The following is a 24,548-nucleotide window of genomic DNA, read 5'->3' on the forward strand; positions in this document are numbered from 1 at the left end:
AGCGTCTGCCAGAGGCTCTCCATGCTCACTCGAGCAGAGCAATGGCTACGTCTTGAGCCAAGTCCAGCGGATTCTCTCTGGAAGAGATTTGTAGGGCAGCCACTTGGTCATCATAGAATACGTTTTCTAAGCATTACCGCTTGGATGTAGCAGAGCGCGCGGAAGCGTCCTTTGGGGCTTCGGTCATTGCAGAAGCGACATGTTCGTCTCACCCAGTTTGAGGTTTGCTTTGCTACATCCCACTAGTCTCTGGCTTCATCTGCTGCCAGCGCTAAGGAAGGAAAATTATGTTCATACCTGTTAATTTTCTTTCCTTTAGACACAGCAGATGAATCCAGAGCCCCACCCAATCGGGGTTTCTGCAATGATTTCACTTGCGGATTGGCGCTGTTATTGGTTTAGGTTGGTTCTTTTCTTTTTTCTTATTGGGAAAGAAGTTTTTAGTATGCAGCTGCATTGGTCCTGATGCTTGGGTAAGAGCAATACTAATTGGCCAGGAGGGATTCCATCCAAGATATACTCCTGCGAATCAGTTCTCTATATCCACCTGCTGGTAGATGTGTGCTATCCCACAGGTCTCTGGATTCATCTGCTGCGTCTAAAGGAAAGAAAATTAACAGGTATGAACATAATTTTTCCTTTGTGCAGAACCATGAAGCTGATGGTAAGGAAGGAAAAATTGTGTCTTTTAGTTAGCTACACTATTTTGTAACCTACCCTTGGAAGACCTCAGCTTGGAGTTTTGGGTTTGCTGTGTGCTTCCTTTTCAGTTCTTTTCAAAGAAAAGTCAAGAATACGAATTCAAACAGTTTAGGCTGATTGTGATTGGTAGCAATACAGGGGTCCTATGGTATATGCAGGGTAGTAAGTGCCACTCTGAGGTGTTGTGCTCGCTTGATTATCATTGTAGCTGGAGTAGTTGATGGGGCATAGGTACGTTAAACAAAGGAACCTTCTGCTGCTTGGGCAGATGCATACTGGATTGTTTCAGGACACATTTCAGCTTATACTGGTGAAATCACTGATAGAATTCAGTTTTCTCTACCTCCATCTGTTGGTAGTAAGAGACAACAGCTATTTATGCTGACTAAAGGAAAGAAAATTATCAGGCAGGACATAATTTTTCCTTTAAGTAATTCTGGAACTAAGTTTGAACATAAATGGTACCTATACTACATTCAGTCCTGAAGTGATTCACTGAGTGACAAGAACAGGGAATGAATTCAGTGATGAATACTGAATGAACTAATCCTGCAATTCTGTGTGTAGAAATGATATTAGTACCTTAAAGACTAGAACTGTGTATCACAAACTTTGTGTCCCGGAGGATTCCAGGTGTGCCCCGAGATGCCGGCGAGGAAGAGAGGCGCCAACTGACTGCTTACAGGACATGCTGGCACCTTTGCTCCTTCTCCTCAGTGAACACTGTCTCGCTGACCTGGGCAGTAGATAACCTGAGCTAGGAATTGAACCTGAGCTGCTAGAACAGATTCTGTTTGGTTTTCGTAAAGAAATTAATTTTTTCCTGAATCCTGTTCTTTTTATGAATGACTTTGTTTTCATGTCTTTTATTCAGTGCATTCTCACAATGATTTCCTGCTGGCCATTCTCACACGTTGTCAAATCTTGGTTTCTGCTCCTGGTAAGTGATTAAAAGTTACAACCCCAATAAATACAAAAATTTCAATCTGTGCAAGTCTTTAGGGCCAAAACTCTGATAGCATCTTCTGTCTCTGCCTAAACTCGATTGAAAGAAGTCATAAATGCGTCTTATCTCATCTCTGCAGCCTTCTTGTCTCTTATGTGCAGTATTTCAAAAGCCCATACACTATACTGTAGTATTCATGTAATTACTGCTGAGTTTGCCATTTAATTAATTTCCTTAAGAGCTTCTTGGTGTGACTATGGTGTTTGATTCATTCCTGTCACGTGTGTTTTGTCAGTCATGATAGCATAATCAACATGGACTGATTAGATTTGGTAATTAAGTCCTGGGTGACATAACTGCTTTCAGAGGTATAGAGAAATTAATCAAGTTTTTTAAGAATTTAAAAAAAATGATGGCCTGATCCTGAGTGGGTTGTTGTTTGGCATGTATTTTCCAAATACTGCTTGAGAAGCAGACTGCAGGCACAGTTTATGCTCGGAAACAGGTGATTTTTTTTTTTTTTTTTAAGTTCCATCATCAGTTTTATTTTTTTTCTTGTACTTGTTACAAACTATCAGAAATTACAAGAGCCATGCCAATAAATTGTTCCAGAATGCCCATAAGGTTGAGTCTGGGTCTTGTATTGCATTCCTTCCAGCATGTTACAAACCACCAGAAATGACATGATCTGGACTCAATCCTTCAAAACGAAATAAAAAAAGGGAAAACTGCAGAGATGGTGTACGTGATTCAGGAACTTTATTGAAGACACAAAACTATGTTTTCCACAATGTGGTTCTCAATGTTAGCAACTGGGACCAGACACGGTCTGTGTTTTGATGAACCTTATTCTTCAGGGATCCAATATGTAATAAAACCTCAATCATGGAAAAACATAAGCTGACTAGAAATGGCCATTTCCCGCTCTGTCAATTCAAGCTGTGCCAGATGATTTGGAGGGTCACAGCGCGTTCCTGAAGAAGGGGGTGTGCACCCCTGAAACGGAGTCCCGTCGGACGAACCAAGACCTCTGCTGGCTGTTTGTTTCCACGGAGAAGCTAAGTACTTCCTGTTGGTATTTTTTGCTTTGCTGGACATGGACGTTTGATAGGACGAACCAAGACCTCTGCTGGCTGTTTGTTTCCACGGAGAAGCTAACTACTTCCTATTGGTATTTTTTACTTTGCTGGACATGGACGTTTGATAGGACGAACCAAGACCTCTGCTGGCTGTTTGTTTCCATGGAGAAGCTAAGTACTTCCTGTTGATATTTTTTGCTTTGCTGGACATGGACGTTTGATACTTTGGCCCCCTGGACAAGGGGTAGAGACAATTGCCGTGAATGGTAGAGTGTGTTTTTTATTTATTTATTTATATCTTTTTTCACACTTAGCACTGTTGGGTGCACTTTATTACAAAAAAACACGGAGTAGAGCCCGGGGATGTTTCACAGTTAACACTCTTCTGGGTGTAAGCCAAGTGACAGCCTGTACCGCTGGGAGTTTCCAGTGGGTGGCTGTGTGACTGAGGGCTCTCCCGTGTATACATAAAAATTATTTGTAGATTGTGTTGTGTAGTTCTACCGTCCTCGCTCTTGTCTCTCCCCCTTGTCTGGTTCCAGTTCTTGGGGTTTGGGAGGTTTTTGCTTTTCTTGTTGATTTTTTCACCTCTCAATTATTTTCGGGTTCTTGTGATTTTTCAATCCTACAAGAGCCATGCCAAGAAATTGTTCCAGAATGCCCATAAGGTTGAGTCTGGGCCTTGTATTGCATTCCTTCCAACACAGGAAGAAACTGGTTTGGAAACCTTGGAAAAGAAGATTTGTATTTTCTTGACACTATTTTGCCCCTCTCACTTTCCCCCTTGTGCTTTTGCTTTTATAGGCAGAGGAGAGAGCAAGATACTTTAGATTAGAGTGCTTTTAACTACCCTTCAATGTAGCAGATATTACCTCTTCCTGATTGTCAGCAGTAGGAATGAGGGAACCATAGGAAGTGTCCCTGAATGCATAAATAGATGCACATGCTATAAGATTATACAAAAAAAACATGAAAGTCTGGAGGTACAGTGGTACCTTGGTTTACGAGCATAATCCGTTCCAGGAGCATGCTCGTAGTCCAAAGTGCTCGTATATCAAAGCAACTTTCCCCATAGCAAGTAATTGAAACTCGGACAATTTGTTCCACATCCCCAAAACAGGCCTATGTTGCAAATAAAAGCTCACCCTCCCCTGCAAACTTTCAGTATCTACCTCGGATTTCTGCATCTAATCCACCCATACCCGAGAACACAACATCAGCCGCTGGCCCCCGAACAGCTTTCCCTCCTCCCTCTGTGCATTATTGTTCAAGAAAGCCTTCCTCTACCTCCAGCCCGCCTCTTTTGCTGCCAACCCACCTCCCTGGCTCTGGTGCCAAGCTGTCCCACAACTGTGGAAAGAATGTAAGCCGCCACTTACCCCCAGCAGCTGCCTGCGCTCGTGCGGTGGGCGGATGGTTTCTTGCCTCTACATTTAACCACTCTCATCTTCAGGCTACCATCACCGCGCTGCCAACATTCAAATCTGGCGCACAAAATTACCAGGGCGACGTCAGGAGAAGCGCCCCAATCTGGCAGCGGGGGAAGCTCCCATGCTTCTCTCCAACGTCCGGCTAACGTGTTGTGCGGAGAAGCCAGCCAGACGCACCACGTCCGTGACATGGGCCAATGAGAGAGAAGCCGGAAGAGGTTGTTGTAAACAGTCGCAATGTGGTGGGAGGGGAGCTCCGAATCGCAGCCGGCATGCTGCAGCTGAAAGACTCGGAGAGCAGCCCTACTGCCAAGAGAGACCAATAGCATGGCGGTGCCCTTTACTCTCCCGGCCCCCCCAGCTCCACCCTACGGTTCTTAAACATTCACGACCCGACCCTGTAGGAGTACTTCCTGTTCCGGGTGCTACTGCTCTCTGCCGCCAGCCTCCTGCTCTTCTCATCTGGTGTCCGCTGGAGGTAAGGGTTTGGAGGTGGGCCGCAAGGGAAGGGAAGCCGGTTCTTGGGGTGGACTCACTCGCTAATCGAATCAATGCTCGTTTTGTGAGTTAAAGTTTGCTTGAGTGTTTTGCTTGTTTGCAAAACACTCACAAACCGCGTTACTCGCAAACCGAGGTTTGACTGTACTTTCAACTTGTACATATAAAACACTCTTATCTCCAGAAAAACCAAAAAATTACCTATTATACAAAATACTTCTCTATTAAGTGAGGGAAAACCGCCTCAGATGGCCCAAGGAAAAACTCAATAAGTTCATTCAGTGAAGTGAACTGAAACTCTCTAGTTCTATCATTGGCATTAAAATCAAATCTTCACTCAAATCTTCACTTATCCCAGGACAAGCAGGCAGCATATTCTCTACATGTGGGTGACATCATCCACAGAGCCCCGACGCGGACAGCTTTTCAAGCAAACCTGATTGAAGATTTCAAGTTTTCTGGTGCTGTACCACACATGTGCGTGCCTTCCTGCTCCACTAGAGGGCACATCCCCTCCTCATGGTCTTCAGTTCTTAGTTTTCCGCGGAGCCAGAAAGCCTTGTCGTTTTTTCTCTCCGTGTTTAGTGCCTTTCTAGCACCGCGGCTTCTTGGGTTTTTTTCTCAGGAATCGCTGTGCGGTTTTTCTTCTTGTTTTTTTTATTGTTTTGTGCTAATTCCGCTCATAGTTTGGCATCCGGGGGCTCCCGGTTTGCCGTGGCCGCTTGGCCTCGTTCGGCTGCGGCCGTGTTTCTCTATGTCCCGGCCTCTTACCGGGTTTAAAAAGTGCACCCAGTGCGGTTGGCTTCTGTCTATCACCGACCTGCATCGTTGGTGCATTTTGTGCCTAGGGGCGGATCATCCCACTGATTCTTGCCCCCGGTGTGCCACTTTCCAGAAGCGCGCCCTGCGTTGTCGACGGGCCCGCATGGCTGAGTTGTTTGCTGTGGAGCAGGCCCTTGCTTCGGTCTCGGCTTCAATGTTGGCCTCGAAGACCTCGGCCCCAACTAAGCCGGCCTTGGCCTCGAAGAGCTCCACCTCGACCTCAAGGGCATCGGCGTCGGGTAAGTCCCCTCTTCTTTCTTCAGGGTCTGCGCCGGTGAGGAAGCCAACCTCGGAGTCTTCGTCCGTCCATGGTGGGAGTGCCCTTCCTCTGGCCTCGTCGAAACAATCTAAGCCAGTGGTCTCAAACTCAAACCCTATGCAGGGCCACATTTTGGATTTGTAGGTACTTGGAGGGCCTCAGAAAAATTAGTTAATGTCTTATTAAAGAAATGACAATTTTGCATGAGGTAAAACTCTTTATAGTTTATAAATCTTTCCTTTTGTCTAAGTCTTAATAATAATATTGTAATTTATAGTTAAAGAGGCATATGATCAAAAAACTGTTTTATTTTACTTTTGTGATTACCAAGGGCCTCAAAATAGTACCTGGCGGGCCGCGTGTTTCAGACCACTGATCTAAGCCCTCCAAGCATGCTTCCGCCTCAAGGGAATACTCATCCTCGAGGTCGCCCTCGATGGAATGCCTGACTTGCCCGCTGTGGTTTCGGCGCCGGGGTTCCAGGATATGCTTTGGGTCTTGATATCCTTGGAGCTCTCCTTGGCGTTGGCTAACTTGACCTCGCCCTTGCGAGCGATGGACTAGCCTGAGCGTCGCGTCGAGGTGCGCCGGTCGAGGTGTCTTTCCTCGTCAGACTCTTCGCCTCTGACCTCGGGGCGTTCCTCGCCTTCGGGCCGCCCGAAGTTGAAGCGGCGGTCGGAGCGTGCCTCGACCCCGTCCCGCCGCTTCATGAAGCATCCCCGGGACTCCCCTCCGAGGCGAGGCCAGTCCCTGGCCCCTCGTTCTACCGAGGTTTTTCAGGCCTCGGAGTTGTCCTTGTCCAACCCTCGGTTGTTCAAGTCACCACTCCGGGAGACCCCGGTTTCGGGTAGGTCTCCTTCCTTTTCCCGAGGCATCTCCCCTCGGCGTCAAGGGGCCTCGGTGCCTCAGACCCTCCTCGCCTCGGGCGGTCCTTTAGTGGAGCGTCCTGGGGCTCGGGGCAGGGGAATACTGATCTGCCTCCGCATTATTCTAGGGAGGCTTCTCCATCCTTATCGGTGGCGCCTCGGTCTCGTTCGACCATCCCCCGTGAGAGTCGGGCGGATAGTCGTCCCTCCTCTTTCACGAAGTTCGTGCAGGACATGGGGAAGGCGCTCCACCTCAACCTCCAGTCTGACTCCAAATGCACAAAGGAGTTCCTGGAGGAGTTGGACCAGCCTTGTCCTCCTTGGGAGTCCCTGCAGCTCCCTCTGAATCCGGTGCTGCGCCAGGCTTTCATCCAGAATTTGGAGACCCCCCCTATGTGGTCCTGGCCATTCCATCCAAAATGGAGTCAAAGTACAGGTTTGAGAAGGCGCAACTTTCTCACCAGTCCTTGCTGGTGGAGTCTTCCCTGAAGAAGTCTCACCCCTCTAGGGTCTCTGCGGCGATTCCGCCTGGCCGGGAGGGGAGGACGATAGACAAATTTGGCAGGCAGCTCTACCAAAATTCTATGATGGCCAATCGGGTCTTGAACTATAACTTCACCTTTACATCGTACCTTAAGGTTCTGATCAAGTCCTTGCCCGCCTTCCAAGGTGACTTGCCCGCCTCTCGTCAGGCGGATTTTGGGCGCCTGGTGGACTCCCTTTCGCAGCTTCGTATGCACCTGTTCCACGCGGCTTACGATGCTTTTGAACTGTCCTCCCGGGTCTCGGCCTTTGCGGTAGCCATGTGCCGTTTTTCGTGGCTCCGCATTGTGGACATGGACCCTAACCTCCAGGATCGTCTGGCCAATCTTCCCTGATTGGGGAATGAGCATTTTGACGACTTGATCGAGGTGGCCACCAAGCTCCTCTTGGAGCATGAGCGATCCTTCGCTTCTTTGGTGCGGCCCAAGCCAAAGCCCACTCCTCCTAAGGCTTATTGGCTGCCGCCCCGGCGATACCCGCAGAAGTCTACACCGGCCTTTTCTCGCCCGCCTCCTCGCCACCAGCAGCAGCAGCGGGCCCCTCCCAAGCCTCAGACCCCTGTGGTGTCTAAGCCCGCGCCGTCTTTTTAACGGGCTGAGCGGATGGGGGCTGGCCCCCTCCGCGCTGGACATCCCTCTGCCTATCGGGGGCCGTCACAGGGCCTTCTACCCAAGTTGGATCCGCATAACCTCGGAATCTTGGGTCCTCACCGTGATCAGAGAGTGGTATTCCCTGAACTTCTGGGAGTTTCCGCCGGACAGTCCTCCCGGCGGGTCTCTTTCAAATCGTGCGCAGCTTCCCTTGCTCCTTCTGGAGGCTCAGGCTCTCCTTCGCCTTCGAGCGGTGGAGGAGGTTCCCCCTTGTCAGCGGGGGCGGGGGTTCTACTCCCGGTACTTCCTGGTCCCCAAGAAGACCGGGGACCTCCGGCCTATCCTGGACTTCAAGAAGCTGAACAAATTTCTGGTTCAGGAGAAGTTCCATATGCTCTCGTTTCCCGTTCTGTATCCCTTGCTGGATGAGGGGGACTGGTTATGTTCCCTCGATCTGAAGGAAACTTACACTCGCTTTCCGGTGCATCCAGCTTGTCGCCGGTTCCTTCGCTTTCAGGTGGGGTCCTCCCGTTCTGACTGGCTTCTTCCCCACGAGTCTTCACAAAGTGTCTCGTGGTGGTGGCTGCGGCCCTGCGGTCCCAGGGTCTCCAAGTCTTCCCGTACCTCAACAACTGGCTGATCAAAGCCCCGTCGAGGGAGGGGGTTATTTCAGCAACCCGTCAGACTATTATATTCCTTCAGAGTGTGGGGTTCGAGGTAAACTTCTCAAAGTCCCAGCTGTGCCCCTCTCAGCCTCTACAGTTCATCGGGACCGTGCTGGACACGGTTCGCCTCTGGTCGTTCCTGCCTCCCTCTCGGCAGGCCACGCTCATGCGGCTGAGCCGGCAGGTTTCCCTGCGTGCTTCGGTCTCGGCCAAGATGGTCCTCTTGGGTCACATGGCCTCCACCGTGCATGTCACGCCGTTCGCGAAGCTGCATCTGAGGGTCACTCTGTGGACTCTGGCCTCTCAGTGGCGGCAGGATCGGGATCCCGCTTCTCATCTCATTGCGGTGACTCCTTCCTTAACACGCTCGCTCCGTTGGTGGACCAACTCTTCCAATCTTTCCAGAGGGTTGCTCTTTCTCGCTCCTCCACATCACAAGGTCCTGACGACGGACCCCTCGGCGTATGCTTGGGGGGCGCATCTCGACGGGCTGCATATGCAGGGCCTTTGGTCGAGTGCGGACCGGCGTTGCCATATCAACGTGTTGGAGCGTTGGGCCATTTACAATGCCATGGTGGCCTTCCGCCATTTGCTTCGGGATCGGGTGGTCCTGGTACGCATGGACAACCAGGTGGCGATGTATTACGTAAACAAGCAGGGGGGTACAGGTTCCTGTCTCTCTGCAAAGAGGCTCTTCGCCTTTGGAATTGGACGTTCCGCCACAACGTCTTTCTTCAGGCGGTTTACATCCAGGGCGAGCCCAACTGCCTGGCGGTCAAATTAAGTCGCCTCCTGCAACTGCACATATGGTCTCTCCATTCCCAGACTCTGCGTCAGGTGTTTCTTTGCTGGGGGACTCCGCAGATAGATCTCTTTGCCTCGCCCCTCAATCATAAGTTGCCTCTTTTCTGCTCCAGGGTGTTCTCCCCGGATCATCTCGAGGCCGATGTGTTCCTCTTGGATTGGACAGGCGGGTTCCTGTATGCGTTTCCTCCCTTTCCGTTGATTCTGAGGACACTTGTCCATCTCAAGTTGACCCACGCCACCATGATTCTGATCGCTCTTCGGTGGACTCGACAGCCGTGGTTTTCCCTGCTTCTTCAACTCAGTATCAGGGATCTTCTGCTTCTACCTGTGTTTCCTTCTCTGCTGTCTCAGAGTCAGGGTTCGCTGTTGCATCCCAATCTGCAGTTTCTGCATCTGACGGCTTGGTTCCTTTCCACCTGACTCCTTTTACGATCTAGTGAACAAAATTTATTATCTATTCCCTCACTGAAAATTATTAATACGAGACGACAATTTATCTTTTCTTGTACTGCACCGCAGACTTGGAACGCCCTCCCTATTTTTTTACGGGAGGAGAAGGAGTTTGGGAAATTTAAAAATGAGTTAAAAACCTTCTTTTTCAAAGATGCCTTCGCAACCTAATTTTACTATTTTATTGTCTTATTTAACTTTGCTATACTTTTGTTAATTATTACCCCTTTGTATTTTCCCTTAATGTCTTTTCTTTACTTTAAGAATTGTATTTCTTCCCTCCTTACCCATTGTTTAGTAATGTTAAATTTAATGTAAATTAGCCCTATTTAAGTATTTGTACGTTTTGTTTTGTCCCCTAAACAAATGTGAATTTTAAAGTGTACATCGCTTAGAAATCCTGATTAAGCGATTAATCAAGTCACCTAATAAACTTGAAACTTGAAACTTCCCTTGAGTTGTCCCAGTCAGTGAGGGATGTTCTGGAAGCTTCTAGGAAAGCTTCCACTAGACCAGTGGTCTCAAACTCAAACCCTTTGTGGGGCCACATTTTGGATTTGTAGGTACTTGGAGGGCCGCAGAAAAAATAGTTAATGACAATTTTGCATGAGGTAAACTCTTTATAGTTTATAAAACTTTCCTTTAACAGTTAAAAGGAAAGATATATAAACTATAAAGAGTTTTACTTTATGCAAAATTGTCATTTCTTTAATAAGAAATTAACTATTTTTTCTGCGGCCCTCACATTTAAAGTTTAATATCTTTTCTTTCTCAAAACTGACACATTTCAATCACTATATTGAAAATAAAATCATTTTCCCTACCTTTGTTGTCTGGTGACTTTATTTTTCTGTGCTTTCAACTATGTTTCCAGGGCCTTCTTGTCCTTTGACTGTTTTTCTCTTCGTCTTCACTTTCTGCCTTGCATCCATCTTTGGCATTAACTTAATGTTCAATTTTTCTGCTTTCTTTTCAAAATCTACGTTTCCATGTCTTGCCTTCCCTTCCTATCTCTCTCTTCTTCCGTCCTATTTCCATGGTCTGGCATCTCTTTCCTTCCTTCCTTTCCCCTGGTCTGGCATCTGTCTCCTTCCCTTCCCTCATGCCCTGGCATCTCTCCCTCCCCCTCCATGATCTGATATCTCCTTTCCTTCCCTCCCTCCCATGAACTTGGCTTCTCTTGTTCCTCTCCTCTCCCTTGTTTTCCTTCTCCTTACTTCCCTCTCTTTCCCCAATTGGGTGCAGCAGCAACAGAAGCAGCATTTCCCTTCCCCCTTTCCTGTGCAGCAGAAGCATTTCTTTTCCCCTTTCCCTCCCTCTCCCTTTCCCTGTACAGCAGCAGCAGCAGCATTTCCCTAGGGTCCCCCTTTCCTATGCAGCAGAAGCATTTCTCTTTCCACTCCCCTTCCGTTCTCTTCCTTGTGGAACAGCAGCATGTCTAGCCGGCTCAGTCGATCGTTCCGTTCAAAGCCGCGGGTGGCAGCTCCTTGCGAGATCCGCACCTGCTTCTGAAGCCTCTCTGATGTTGTGATGTCAGAGAGGCTTCCAATGCAGGAGTAGATAGCGCAAGGAGCCGCCAACCCGCGGCTTTGAACGGAACGGTCGACTGAGCCGGCCAGACACGCTGCTGCTCCAAAAGGAAGGGAAGGAGGAAGAGAAATGCTGTTTTGATTGCGTCCAGACCGCGGGCTGCAAAATAGCACCTGGAGAGCCGCTTGCGGGCCGCATGTTTGAGACCGCTGCCTTAGAAGGACCATAAATGTCCAGCAAAATTACATATGGAAATGGAATAGACACCTCAGTGTTCATGAAAGAGAATTCTTATGAGTAATTTGTCAAACTGAAAGTAGATAATCAAGAGGCTGGATGAAATAAATTCTAGGACACAAAGCAAGCTTGGAGAACTGCTGTTTGGTCTGCTGAAGATGGCTATAATAGATTTTTGGAGATGGGAGAAGTTCCATGAGGCTGGAGAAGGGTGGATGAGGATCCCCTATACAAAAATGGTAACAAAATAGAGGTTATCCCAGGACAAGCAGGCAGCATATTCTCATACGTGTGACGTCACCGACGGAGCCCCACAGTGGACAGCCTCGAAAGCAGACTTGCTTGAAGATCTGTATAAGAGCTTCCGAGTGCTGCACTGCGCATGCGTGCGTGCCTTCCCGCCCGAACTAGGGGGCACATCTCCTGTGAGGATCCTCAGTTCAATGTTTTCCGCGGAGCCAAGAAGTCTTCTTCATCTTCGCTCTGCAGCATACTTCGTTGCCTTCCTTCACCGCTGCTGTTTTTTTGTTTTATTTTCGGTTGCTGTGCTTCTCTTCTCTTTTTTCCATTAAAAAATAAATACTTTATTGTTTCTCCTTTTTTCGTCCGATCCACGGGCTTTGGGCCTAGGCCCACTCACTTATTTCAGTCGACACGGACGTTATTTTTTCTATGTCCTGGCCCCTTACCGGGTTTAAACGCTGTTGCCAGTGTAAAAAGACGATTTCCCTTACCGACCCTCACTCTCGGTGTTTGGGGCCTTCTCATTCCCCTGAAGAGTGTACATCCTGTTGGACTCTTCAGTCTAGAGCCTTTTGTCGTCGATGCGACCAGTTCCAGCAACTTTTTGGCGGCATGGAGCCAGCCCCTGACAAGGCCTCGACCTCGGCCTCGGGATTGAACTCGGCTTCGAAGACCCCGACCTCAGTCTCAAAGGCCTCGACTGTGACTTCGGCACCCGCCTCGGTCTCGAAGGCCTCGGCTTCGGCTGGAGCTTCGGTCTCGAAGGCCTCAACCTCGACCACTATTTCCATTCCTGCTAAGGCCTCGACTTCGGTCTTGAAGGCCTTGACAGTGCCTCCAGTGAAATTGTCCTTGCTGGATAAGTCTCCTGTCTCTCTTTCAGGTACCGTGCCTAAGAAGCCACCAGACTCTTCTTTGAGACCTCCTCCTAAGCGTGCCTCCAAGAGTAGGGAATACTCATCTTCGAGGTCGCCCTCTTTGGAGCGCACTGCGGCACCTACGAGACCGGATCCCCCTGTCTCGGTGCCTATGTTCGAGGACATGTTGAAGACCATTTTAACCACGCAGATTTCCTCGATAGTGGCTCAACTTCTTCCGTCCTCGACCCTGCCTCCTAGGGACCAGCCTGAGCATCAATCTGAGCTTCCAGTGGTGTTGCCTCGAGGCAGGTCTCGTAAGCCGAAGCGAGTCTTTTCCAGTGACTCTTCACCGGAGCCTCCATCGAAATCTCTCCCGTCTCGCCCGAAGCAAAGCATTTTTCTTCGAAGCTTTGTGCTGAGGCGTCTGTGTCTCGTCCTTCTACAGCGAAACACAAGTCTTGATCTCGAGAGGCCTCAACTCGGAGTTTCTCAAGATCAAGAACTCCTCCATCGAAGCCTACTGTACGAGCCTCTTCTCCTCTTGCATCAACACATTCTGCCTCGAACTCCAGGAACGTCACCTGTGCGGAGTCTGAAGCGCAAACATTCAATGACTCCATCTCAAGTAGAGAGTGCAGCTTCTTCCATTACTATGTATCTCGAGTCTGAACCTTTGTCTCAATACTCTAGAGAGGCGTCTCCTTCCTATTCTGTGGCTCCGAGGTCTCATACTCCTTCACCTGATGAGTCCTCCACCTCCAAGTCTACTTCTTTTGCTAAGTTTGTTTTTGATATGGGCCAAGCCCTCAAACTGGATCTTCATTCAGATTCTAAGTATACTCCAGAATACTCATCCTCCCAAGAAGACTTTGAGATTACCTATGACTCCAGTACTTAAACAGACTTTCATACGAACTATGGAAACTGCCTATTCTATTACGGCTATTCCTTCCAAATTGGAATCCAGATCCCTGTAAGGGATTTGAGAAATCTCAACTATCCCATCAATCCCAGGTGGTGGAATCATCTTTGAAAAAGGCTCATCCTTCCAAGCTTCATGCAAAGCCCTGGGGGAGAAGCTGAGGAGGATGGATGCGCAGGTAGTCTTCTCCTCGATTCTCCCAGTGAGGGGCAAGGGCAGAGCCAGAGAGGATCGAATACAGAAGGCGAACGACTGGCTGCGAGGATGGTGCAAGGAGATGAACTTCGGGTTTCTACACCATGGAGAAGCTTTGCAAGGACTACAGGGACTCGACGGGCTACACCTGACCGGAAGAGGAAAGAATGTCCTTGGACACCGTCTAGCCCGCCTACTTCACAGGGCTTTAAACTAGGTAAGTCGGGGGAGGGTACGGGCACATACAACATACCTGGCGAACTAAACTGCCAATACTTTTTTGGGGCTGAGGAAAGTAGTCACCATAATTCTGGGTCAGGGGCGAGTACGAAAACTTTCGAATCGGGGGTATGTTCATATGACAATTATGGGTCACATTGTAATTTTGGGTTTAGAGGGAGCACACATTGTAATTCTGGGTCCAAGGGGAGTACACATTGTAGTTATGAGTCTAGGGAGAATACAAACAATGCTAAAAGGTGTTCAAGTAGCTCAAGCAGGAACACCCCCACTGAGACGTAACAAAAATACAACATGGAGGGCTATGTACGTCAACGCACACAGTTTGGGAAACAAGATCCTGGAATTAGAAACGGAAATAAGGAATGACGACCTGGATGTGGTGGCAATATCTGAGACCTGGCTCACAGACTCCCACGGGTGGGACATGGTCTTACCAGGTTACAACTTGCTTTGCCGGGACAGGGAGGGCAGAATAGGGGGAGGTGTAGCATTATATACTAAAGATGACATTATGGTCACAAGAATCTCAGATGTCCAGTACACTGGGGAATCCCTTTGGGTTAATTTGGCCAGAGGGAAGGACAAATGCTTGTATCTTGGTGTAATTTACAGACCCCCCAAGACAACATGATGACCTGGATATGGAAATAATCAGTGATATAGAAAATATCACCTTGCGTGGGGACACAGTAGTGTTAGGTGACTTCAACATGCCTGATGTGGATTGGGATAAACTTACCTCTGCTTCCGGCAGCAGCAGGAGGCTATTAAATGCTATGAAGGGAGCTGGTCTCAAGCAACTGGTGTTGGACCCAACAAGGGATCAGGCAATACTGGACCTATTACTTACCAATGGAGAAAGTGTCACAGAGGTCTCGGTGGGCGACACATTGGCCTCCAGTGACCACAACATGGTATGGTTCAATCTTAGGAAAGGTTTAACTAAATCTACCACACTTACCAAGATCCTCAAATTCAAGGACACAAACTTCAAAGAAATGGGAGACTTCATTCACCAGGCGCTACAAGAACAAGCAGAAACCGATAGCGTGGAAGAAATGTGGTCAACTTTGAAAACCACCATACAGGAAGCGACAAACCACTATGTTAAATTAGTAAGTAAACAACGAAGGAACAATAAGCCGAAGTGGTTCACTACAGAGATCTCGGCCCTTATCAAGGAGAAGAAAAAAGCATTCATCTCTTACAAACAATCAGGGAAACAGGTCTCTAGAGCAGACTACTTGACCAAATCAAAAGCCGTCAAAACGGCAGTCAGGGAGGCTAAGTTTCACATGGAGGAGTCTCTGGCAAAAAACATCAAGAAGGGAGATAAATCCTTCTTTAGGTATATCAGTGACAGAAGTAAAAACTCAGGCGGGATTGTACGTCTTAGGAAACCAGACGGAGACTATGTGGAAAAGGATTCGGAAAAAGCCCAACTATTAAATGAATACTTCAGCTCAGTCTTCACCCGAGAAGCGCCGGGGCTTGGACCTCAGCTACAGACAAGGGTTGACTCAGTTGATCCGTTCAGTAACTTCGAGTTTACGCCCAGCAGTGTCTACAGTGAGCTATCAAGGCTCAAGGTTAACAAGGCAATGGGGCCTGACAACCTACACCCCAGGGTGCTAAGGGAGCTGTGTGATGTCCTGGCGGAGCCACTGTCCAAGCTCTTCAACCTCTCCCTTAGCAAAGGCAGCGTTCCGTCGGACTGGAGGACGGCTAACGTTATTCCACTCCACAAGAAAGGCTCCAAGATGGAGACAGCAAACTACAGACCAGTGAGTCTAACATCGATAGTAAGCAAACTAATGGAAACTCTAATAAAACACCAATTGGATAAGATCCTGGATGAGGAGAATCTACGGGATCCCCGTCAACATGGATTTACAAAAGGGAGATCGTGCCAATCCAACTTGATCAGCTTCTTTGACTGGGTGACGGGGAAGCTAGATATTGGGGAGTCCCTGGACATCGTGTACCTGGACTTTAGCAAAGCATTTGATAGCGTACCACACCGCAGGTTGCTGAGCAAGATGAGTTCTATAGGATTAGGTGACACATTGACGAAATGGGTTGGGAACTGGCTTGGAGGTAGGCTTCAAAGGGTGGTGGTGAACGGCACACCCTCTGAAATGACGGAGGTGATCAGTGGAGTGCCACAGGGCTCGGTCTTGGTCCCAATCCTATTCAACATCTTTATAAGGGACTTGGCAGAAGGGCTTAGGGGTAAAATAACATTATTCGCCGATGACGCCAAACTAAGTAATGTAGTGGGCAAATGCACAATAGATGATGTTTCAATGCCCGACAACATGATGCACGACCTACTCCTACTGGAGCGCTGGTCTAGGTCCTGGCAACTCAGCTTCAATGCCAAAAAATGCAAAGTTATGCACCTGGGCAGCCAAAATCCATGCAAGACTTACACCCTAAATGGCGAGATCCTAACAAGAACTGAAGCAGAACGTGACCTAGGGGTGATCGTCAGTGAGGACATGAAGGCTGCCAATCAAGTGGAGCAAGCTTCATCCAAAGCAAGACAAGTCATAGGTTGCATACGCAGAGGCTTCGTCTGCCGAAAGCCGGAAGTCATTATGCCATTGTATAGATCCATGGTGAGGCCCCACCTGGAATACTGTGTGCAATTCTGGAGACCGCATTATCGCAAGGATGTGCTGAGACTGGAGTCGGTTCAGAGAATGGCCACTCGGATGGTCTCAGGACTCAAGGATCTCCCATACGAGGAACGGTTAAACAAATTGCAGCTATACTCACTCGAGGAGCGCAGAGAGAGGGGGGACATGATCGAGACGTTCAAGTATCTCTCGGGCCGCATAGAGACGGAGGAAGATATCTTCCTCTTCAAGGGTCCCACGACAACAAGAGGTCATCCGTGGAAAATTAGGGGAGGGAAACTACGAGCTGACACCAGGAAATTCTTTTTCACAGAAAGGGTGGTTGATCGCTGGAATAGTCTTCCACTACATGTGATCGAGGCCAGCAGCGTGCCTGATTTTAAGGCCAGATGGGATCGTTACGTGGGATCTATTCACAGGGCAAAAGAAGAGGAGGGATCTATTCACAGGGCAATGGTAGGGGAAGGACATTAGGGTGGGCAGACTGGATGGGCCTTGGCCCTTATCTGCCGTCTATTTCTATGTTTCTATGTTTCTATGGACAAGTTTGGCCGTCGTTTATACCAAAACTCGATGATGGCCAACAGGGTTCTCAATTATAATTACACTTTTTCTACCTATTTCAACCATTTTTTGAAATTGTTGCCTTCCTTTTATCCTGACATTTCCAAAGCACGTCTTCCGGAGTTTAAACAAATCCTCAAGATTCTTTCTGAATTGAGACTTTTCATGTTACAGGCTTCCTATGATGCTTTTGAGTTATCTCGATTATCTGCCTTTGCTGTAGCAATGCGTAGACTGGCTTGGCTACGTATTGTTGACATGGATCCCAATCTTCAAGATAGATTGGCCAACTTACCTTGTCAGGGGAACAAATTATTTGATGATTCCATTGAAGCAGCTACTAAGCGTCTCTCGGAGCATGAGCGATCTTTTGCTTCTCTCATTCGACCAAAGCCCAAGACACCTCCAGCTCGGGCTTACAAACAGACACAATGTCGTTACCCTCAGAAAATGACTCCTGCTTTTTCCAGGCCTCCGCCTCGTCGTCCTCAGCAGCAACGTCAATAGAAATCTCAAACTCCTGCTGCCACTAAGCCAGCTCAGTCTTTTTGACGTTCCCAGCTTGAGCATTCCAACCTCCCTGCATCGGAATTCTCTTCTGTCCATAGGAGGTCGTCTTTCCCATTTTTACCATCAGTGGGAAATGATCACATCCAACCTCTGGGTTCTCTGCGAGAGGGATACTCTCTTCATTTCCTTCAAGTGCCTCCAGATCACCCTCCAAGAGAGTGTCCTTCCAATCGGTCGCAACTTCTTCTTCTTCTTCAGGAAGTTCAGGCTCTTCTTTGCCTTCGAGCTGTCGAGGAGATTCCTCTCTCAGCGGAACTTGGGATTTTACTTCCGTTACTTTCTGGTTCCAAAGAAGACGGGGGATCTGCGACTCATTCTGGACTTCAGGGCTCTCAACAAGTTCCTGGTCAAAGAGAAATTTTGGATGCTCTCATTGCCCACCTTGTATTCCCTGATGAATCAGGGAGATTGGATGTGCTCGCTGGATCTCAAAGAGGCTTATACCCATATCCCCATTCACCCAGCCTCTCGCAAATATCTCAGTACAGAGTCCTTCCTTTCAGACTCTTCTCCCAGAGTCTTCACAAAATGTCTCGTAGTGGTGGCTGCAGCTTTGCGCACTCAAGGTCTTCAAGTTTTTCCATACCTCGACAACTGGCTAATCAAAGCCCTCTCTCAACAAGGGGTTATTGCAGCGACCCAACAGACTATTCTATTCCTCCAAAGTCTGGGCTTTGAAATCAACTTTCCAAAATCCCAGTTGACCCCATCTCAATCTCTCCAATTCATTGGGGCCACCCTGGATACTGTCCGCCTCAGAGCCTTTCTACCTCCATCACGTCGAGATACCTTCAATCGCCTTTGTCATCAGGTGTATCGTCTTACATCTATTTCTGCAAGGCAAATGATGATTCTACTCGGCCACATGGCTTCTACAGTTCACGTGACTCCTTTTGCCAGACTTCACCTTCGTATTCCGCAGTGGACTCTGGCATCCCAGTGGCAACAGGCGATCGACCCCAGTAACTCCTTTATTCAAGCAGTCTCTCCACTGGTGGATGCTCTTTTCCAATCTTTCCAGAGGTTTGCTGTTCCACACTCTATCTCATCAGAAAGTGCTCACCACGGACTCATCTACTTACGCTTGGGGAGCCCATGTCAACGGCTTTCGTACACAGGGTCTGTGGACGTCGCAGGACCGTCGTTGTCATATCAATCTGTTCAAACTCAGAGCGATTTTCAATGCTCTCAAAGCCTTTCAACACCTTCTTCACGACACTGTGGTTCTCGTGCGGACGGACAACCAGGTGGCCATGTATTATGTCAACAAACAGGGAGGAACATGTTCTCATTCCCTGTGCCAGGAGGCTCTGAGGATGTGGACTTGGGCGATTCATCGCAACATTTTTCTCAGAGCTGTCTACATTCAAGGTCAACACAACTGTCTGGCAGACAACTTGAGTCGCCTTCTACAACCTCACGAGTGGACACTCAATTCTCCCACACTTCGTCAAGTTTTTGCTCGCTGGGGGACCCCGCAGATAGATCTCTTTGCGTCCCCCCTCAATTACAAGCTGCCTCAATTTTGCTCCCGGATATACTCCCCTCAGCGTCTGGAGGCAGATGCTTTTTCCTGGACTGGAGGGATCAGTTTCTTTATGCCTTCCCTCCGTTTCCGCTCATTCTTAGGACTCTTGTAAACCTCAAGTCAACACGTGCCACCATGATTCTCATAGCTCCTCGGTGGCCCAGACAACCATGGTACTCCCTTCTACTTCTGTTAGTTAGTTAGAAAGGTCTGCCTGTTAGTTAGTTAGAAAGGTCTACCTGCTAGATAGTTGTATGTGTTAGATAAGTTGTATGTGCCTGGTTGAAAGTTTTGAAAGATAGTTAGAAAGTTGGTTAGTTAGTTGTATGTGCCTGGTTGTACTCCACCTTGTATGTTGTGTCCTTACCTTGGTGGTTTTCTGGAGTCTTCAGTGGATTTTTGGAGTCCTAGTGGTAGAGATTCGGCCTTCCTCGCTAAGGTGAGCGCCTTTGCTGCGTGCCGAATGGCTGCGCGCCGTTGGCTCCTTCCCTTTTATGGGGGAGCTTGGCTGGTGACGTCAGGGGGTAGGCGGAGTTAACTCTCGCCTCTCCCCCTCTCTGTGTCCCGTCTGCCTCCCTCTCTGCTTGCTCCGCGTACTCTGCTCCTCTTTCCGCTCCTCTCTCTGCTCTTTCCCTGCTAGCTCTCTCTCTGCTTCCTCCGCCCCTCTCTCTGCTTTCACTGCCTTCTCCGCTCCTCTTTCCGCTCCTCTCTCCGCTCTTTCCCTGCTAGCTCTCTCTCTGCTTCCTCCGCCCCTCTCTCCGCTTTCACTGCCTTCTCCGCTCCTCTCTCTGCTCTTTCCCTGCTAGCTCTCTCTGCTTCCTCCGCTGCTGCTCTGCCATGTGCTCCGGACTAGGCTCAGCTCCTCCTGTCTCCCTTCGGCTGGCCTAGCGCTGTGGACTCTTCGCCGTTGGCTCCTCCCCTTTTATGGGGGAGTTTGGCTGGTGACGGGGGGTAGGCGGAGTTAACTCTCACCTCTTCCCCTCTCCGTGTCCCGTCTGCCTCCCTCTCTGCTTTCTCCGCTTACTCTGCTACTCTTTCCGCTCTTCTTTCTGCTTTCTCTGCCCCTCTCTCCACTTTCACTTCCTTCTCCGCTTTCACTGCCTTCTCCGCATCTCAAGGAGGCAATGCATGCAAATCCATCTCATACATATTCATTGTGGATATCCTGAAAACCTAACCTGCCTGTGCCCCTCGAGGACCGGAATTTCCTATCCCGGCCTAGGTGGTGAGCTCCAGCAGTCACAAGAAGAGCTTCGTGCTGTCCACTACTAAATTTATGTTGCTGCTCATGGGAGTGGAGGGGAGGGAAGGAGGAAGGGGGTAGAGTGAGAGAGATAATGGATCTCAGGAAAGAAAGAAAGATAATGGAATGGAGGAAGAAAAAGGGAGAGATATTGGTTTTGGAATTGGGAGAGAGTGAGATTATCAGTCCTTTAGAGAAGGGGATGAGATTTGATATATTGCCTTTCTATGCTTGCAATCAAAGTAGTTTATGTATTATATGGATGCTTATTTTGTACTTGGGGCAATGGAGGGTTGACCTGCTTGGAATCACATGGAGCTGTAGTGGGAAATAAATAAAATACCTTTAATTGTATGATTAATCGTGATTAAAAATTTTAATCAGAATGCAGCCATAATTGAAATATATGTATTTTTGCTGTTGACTCATATTTTAGAAGGGGCTGGGTCTTTGAACTCTGCGGCTAAGCCTGGAAAACCTAAAGGAAAGAAAAAGTTTTCGTCGGTTCGGCAGAAATTTGATGTAAGTCCAGCTCTTGGGGAACTTTTGTATTTGGATTTAAGGGATTTTGGATTTAACCTACAATTTTTCTGGTTGTAGCTCAAAATAAGAACATAAGAATTGCTGTTGTTGGGTCAGACCAGTGGTCCATCATGCCAGCAGTCCGCTCACCCTTAGGTCAGAGACCATTGCCCTAACAGACTAGCCTCACCTGCATGCGTTCCGGTTCAGCAGGAACTTGTCTAACTTTGTCTTGAATCCCTGGAGGGTGTTTTCCCCTATAGCAGCCTCTGGAAGAGCGTTCCAGTTTTCCACCACTCTCTGGGTGAAGAAGAACCAAAGGCCCCCCCCACCCTCCCGAGGAGCACCAGAAAACCCTACCAACCCATCAAATCCTCCAGTACAAGCACTCTCTCCACAAACTCAAACTAAGACAGAAATATAAACAAAAACTACAACCACCACTCAGCAACATAGCCATAACTCATTCCACCCAGGCAAAAACATATTAACACTCAATCCCCCGCATACCCAAGAGAACTCTGAACCCAACCCCATCATAGACACAACCTAAAAAATACTGATAAATATGGTCCAACACATGGTGGAGAACCCTCGAGGGTCCAAAAGGCCTGTCCAGGTATAACTGAAATAGGGTGTTACGGATGCGGTAACCTGCAAAGCATCAAAATCCCAGTGTAGAAAGCAGGCTCCAGGGAGCGTCTGAAAACCCAATTACGGAGAGGGGCAGACCTAATGATGACATGTAGATATTAAACAGGAGCGCTGACAGAGCAGAACCTTGTGATACTCCTCTTTTAATTATCTTCTTATCTGAAATCTTTTGTCCTCCTTTTACACAAAATGATCTTTCTGCCAAAAATGAGGTAAACCACTCAAGTACTGTACCCTGAACTCCCAAAGTATTCTATTTGGAAAACAACACTGAAAGATTGACAGTACCGAAAGCCCCTGCCTGACACATCAAGTGAGATCAAGCAGTATGAATGATGTCCATCCAAACCCTCCCTCAAAATATCTAAAACCAATATCAGTAATAGTTCAATACTATGTGACTTACGGAAGCCAAATTGAAAAGGGTCAAGGCAGTCAATATTCCTTTACGATTATTCAAAGCTAGGCCCGTTACAAATACCCGTGATAAATCAAACTCCATAGAAACAAGATCAAGGAAAGAAAATTTTAAAAAATAGAATGCTTTAGAACACCCACCCCAAATAAGTATGGTAATCTAAAGGGATATTACCTGAACACCCGTTCAGTAAGAAACAAAGCTCAAATACTACACGATTGGCTGACGAAAACGAACCCTGACTTCCTATTTTTAACTGAAACATGGATGGTTTCAGACACCGATACGATTATGAAAGAAATGTTACCCCGGGGTTATAAAATAATACCTCTATCAAGAAACTGGAAAAAAGGGAGAGGTATAGCGATAATTTTAAAAGAATCATTTGATTATAGAAAAATAGACTCAAAAACCACAAAAGACCTAGAAATATTAACTTGTAAGGTCACAAACATCCAACTGGAAGAGGCATTAACCGTGGCACTCTTTTACATTCCCCCCAAAAAGTGGACTAGCCTTAGAGAAGAATTTTTCGAATACCTCACTATTAACACCCTAAAAGGAGCATACAACCTGCTACTGGGAGACGTAAACGCTCACCTAGAGAAAGTGGAAAAACCGGACGTGATAGAAATTGACACTTTCTTAAAAACTCTCGGTTTCATACCAAAACCAGAGAAAACGCACAAAAAAGGCCACCAACTAGACATAGTTACCTTTTCGCAAAAAGAAATCCCTGATCCTAAGATCCACTTTAGCACAGGAGCCTGGGAAAAATGCATCTGGTCAGATCATTACATATGTAATTTTGATATATATTGGCATAAAAAATCACCCCAACAAAAATATAAAAGAAAAAACCTAAAACCAACCACAATCACCAGAAGAGGAACTATAAACCCAACAGAATTCTGGGCCCATTACGAACTACAACCCAAAACTGAGGAAATACAGGACTTCTCAACTAGATGGGCAAAGTTTAGCAAAGAAGTGTTAGATCAAATAGCACCATCCCACACATACAAAAAGAAAGAAAGGGAACTAAACCAATGGTTCGACTCTGAACTACTAACTCTAAAACAGGAACTGAGAAAACTAGAAAGAAACTGGCAAAAATCAAACAAAGAGGAAGACAAAATACACTGGAAACAAAAAATGAAAAACTACAAAGATCTGATTAGAGAAAAACGAACAAAACACTACGCACAATAAATGGGGACACCCAAAACAAATAGCAAAGAACTGTTCAAGTTGGTAAACAGACTAACAGACACTACCCAAATCCTACTATGGGAAAATGAATGTATACCCTTGGCAGAAACCCTTGCCACTTTCTTCAACAACAAAATCTTAGACGTAAGAGCGACCATACCTCCACCCTCACCCAACTTCGAATTCCAACTTGGACCCCACGAAAAAGAACCCAGAGTAGACATGCTTTGGAATCATTTTGAACCTCCAAACTGGCACCAATTTCTAACCCTGTTCAATAAATATACTAATTCAAACTGCCTATTGGACATATGTCCTTCCAAGACCATGAAAACAGCCACACTAGATTTTAAAAAGGACCTATTTAACTGGGTAACAACCACTCTCACTGATGAGGCTCTTTTGAACCTGGGAGTGGCAGCCTATTAAAAATGGACAGCTATGTGGTAGAATGGGAAAGCATGAAAAATAAAATAGCCATTATATTTTCCTTCCATTGCTCTGGATTTACTAGTCAGGGTTTGTTTATAAGATAAGGATCAAGGGCAAAGGAGGAGGGTTTAAATGGCTAGATAAAATTACAATTGGAGAAGCCAGAACACAAACCAGATAAAACAAACAGGGGATAATATATTGACCTAAATATGTGTTTTTGTGCTGAGGTCACTGGAAACAGGAGTAGGCCTTCTCTCATGGCACTAGAATTAATATATAAGCTTTGTTGAAGACCAGAGAAGATACACACAGGCTGTAGCTTAGTTTTATGAAGTCCATTGTTTCAATGTGTGTCCAGTCACCAGAGACCTGCAGGAGAGATAAGGGTTGGCTTTTGACCTGGCTGCTATAGAGATGGACTTTTCTTCTTACTACAGAGATTACATTCCAGGGGAGGGGGTTTCCCTCTCCTTTTTTGCAGGGTAAAGTTAGAAATGCTAATTGGATATGCAAAATGATGAATTAAATTTTAGTAAACTAATAACATAGGAACTTTCATATTTAAGGGATCAGATTGAAATATAATTACCTCTAACAATTGTACTGGAGGAGTCATATAGGAAAATGTAGGGTCTGTGGGAATGGATTGGCCACTCCCCTTTTCTTTCACTGAGATGCGGGATTTTCAGTGCATGCTCTTAAATGACTCAGTAATATGGGAGAAGTAGTTTAACTCTTAAAGAGAAATAATTTAAAGCTGTGTGAATGGATAATTTTTCCTCTGTAAGTATATTATATTGTAATACTTTTTCCTGGTTTCTTCTGTACTTTTTCTTTATTAGATAAGCTAGTATTAAAATGTAACTTTTAAGA

The 24,548-nt window shown here is 47.1% G+C and overlaps 1 protein-coding gene across 1 annotated transcript in view; it reads left to right on the plus strand.

The window, feature by feature from the left end:
• TADA1 (transcriptional adaptor 1) overlaps window positions 1-24,548 on the plus strand; it is a 91,711-nt gene that overhangs the window by 26,873 nt on the left and 40,290 nt on the right. Inside the window, exons 3-4 of the mRNA XM_033915948.1 lie at window positions 1,577-1,642; window positions 20,871-20,956. Of these exons, the coding sequence (XP_033771839.1) occupies window positions 1,577-1,642; window positions 20,871-20,956 (152 nt within the window). The remainder of the gene's footprint in view (window positions 1-1,576; window positions 1,643-20,870; window positions 20,957-24,548) is intronic.

This window comes from Geotrypetes seraphini, chromosome 12 (assembly GCF_902459505.1).
Source record: "Geotrypetes seraphini chromosome 12, aGeoSer1.1, whole genome shotgun sequence".
In the NCBI taxonomy this organism is placed as follows: Eukaryota; Metazoa; Chordata; class Amphibia; order Gymnophiona; family Dermophiidae; genus Geotrypetes; species Geotrypetes seraphini.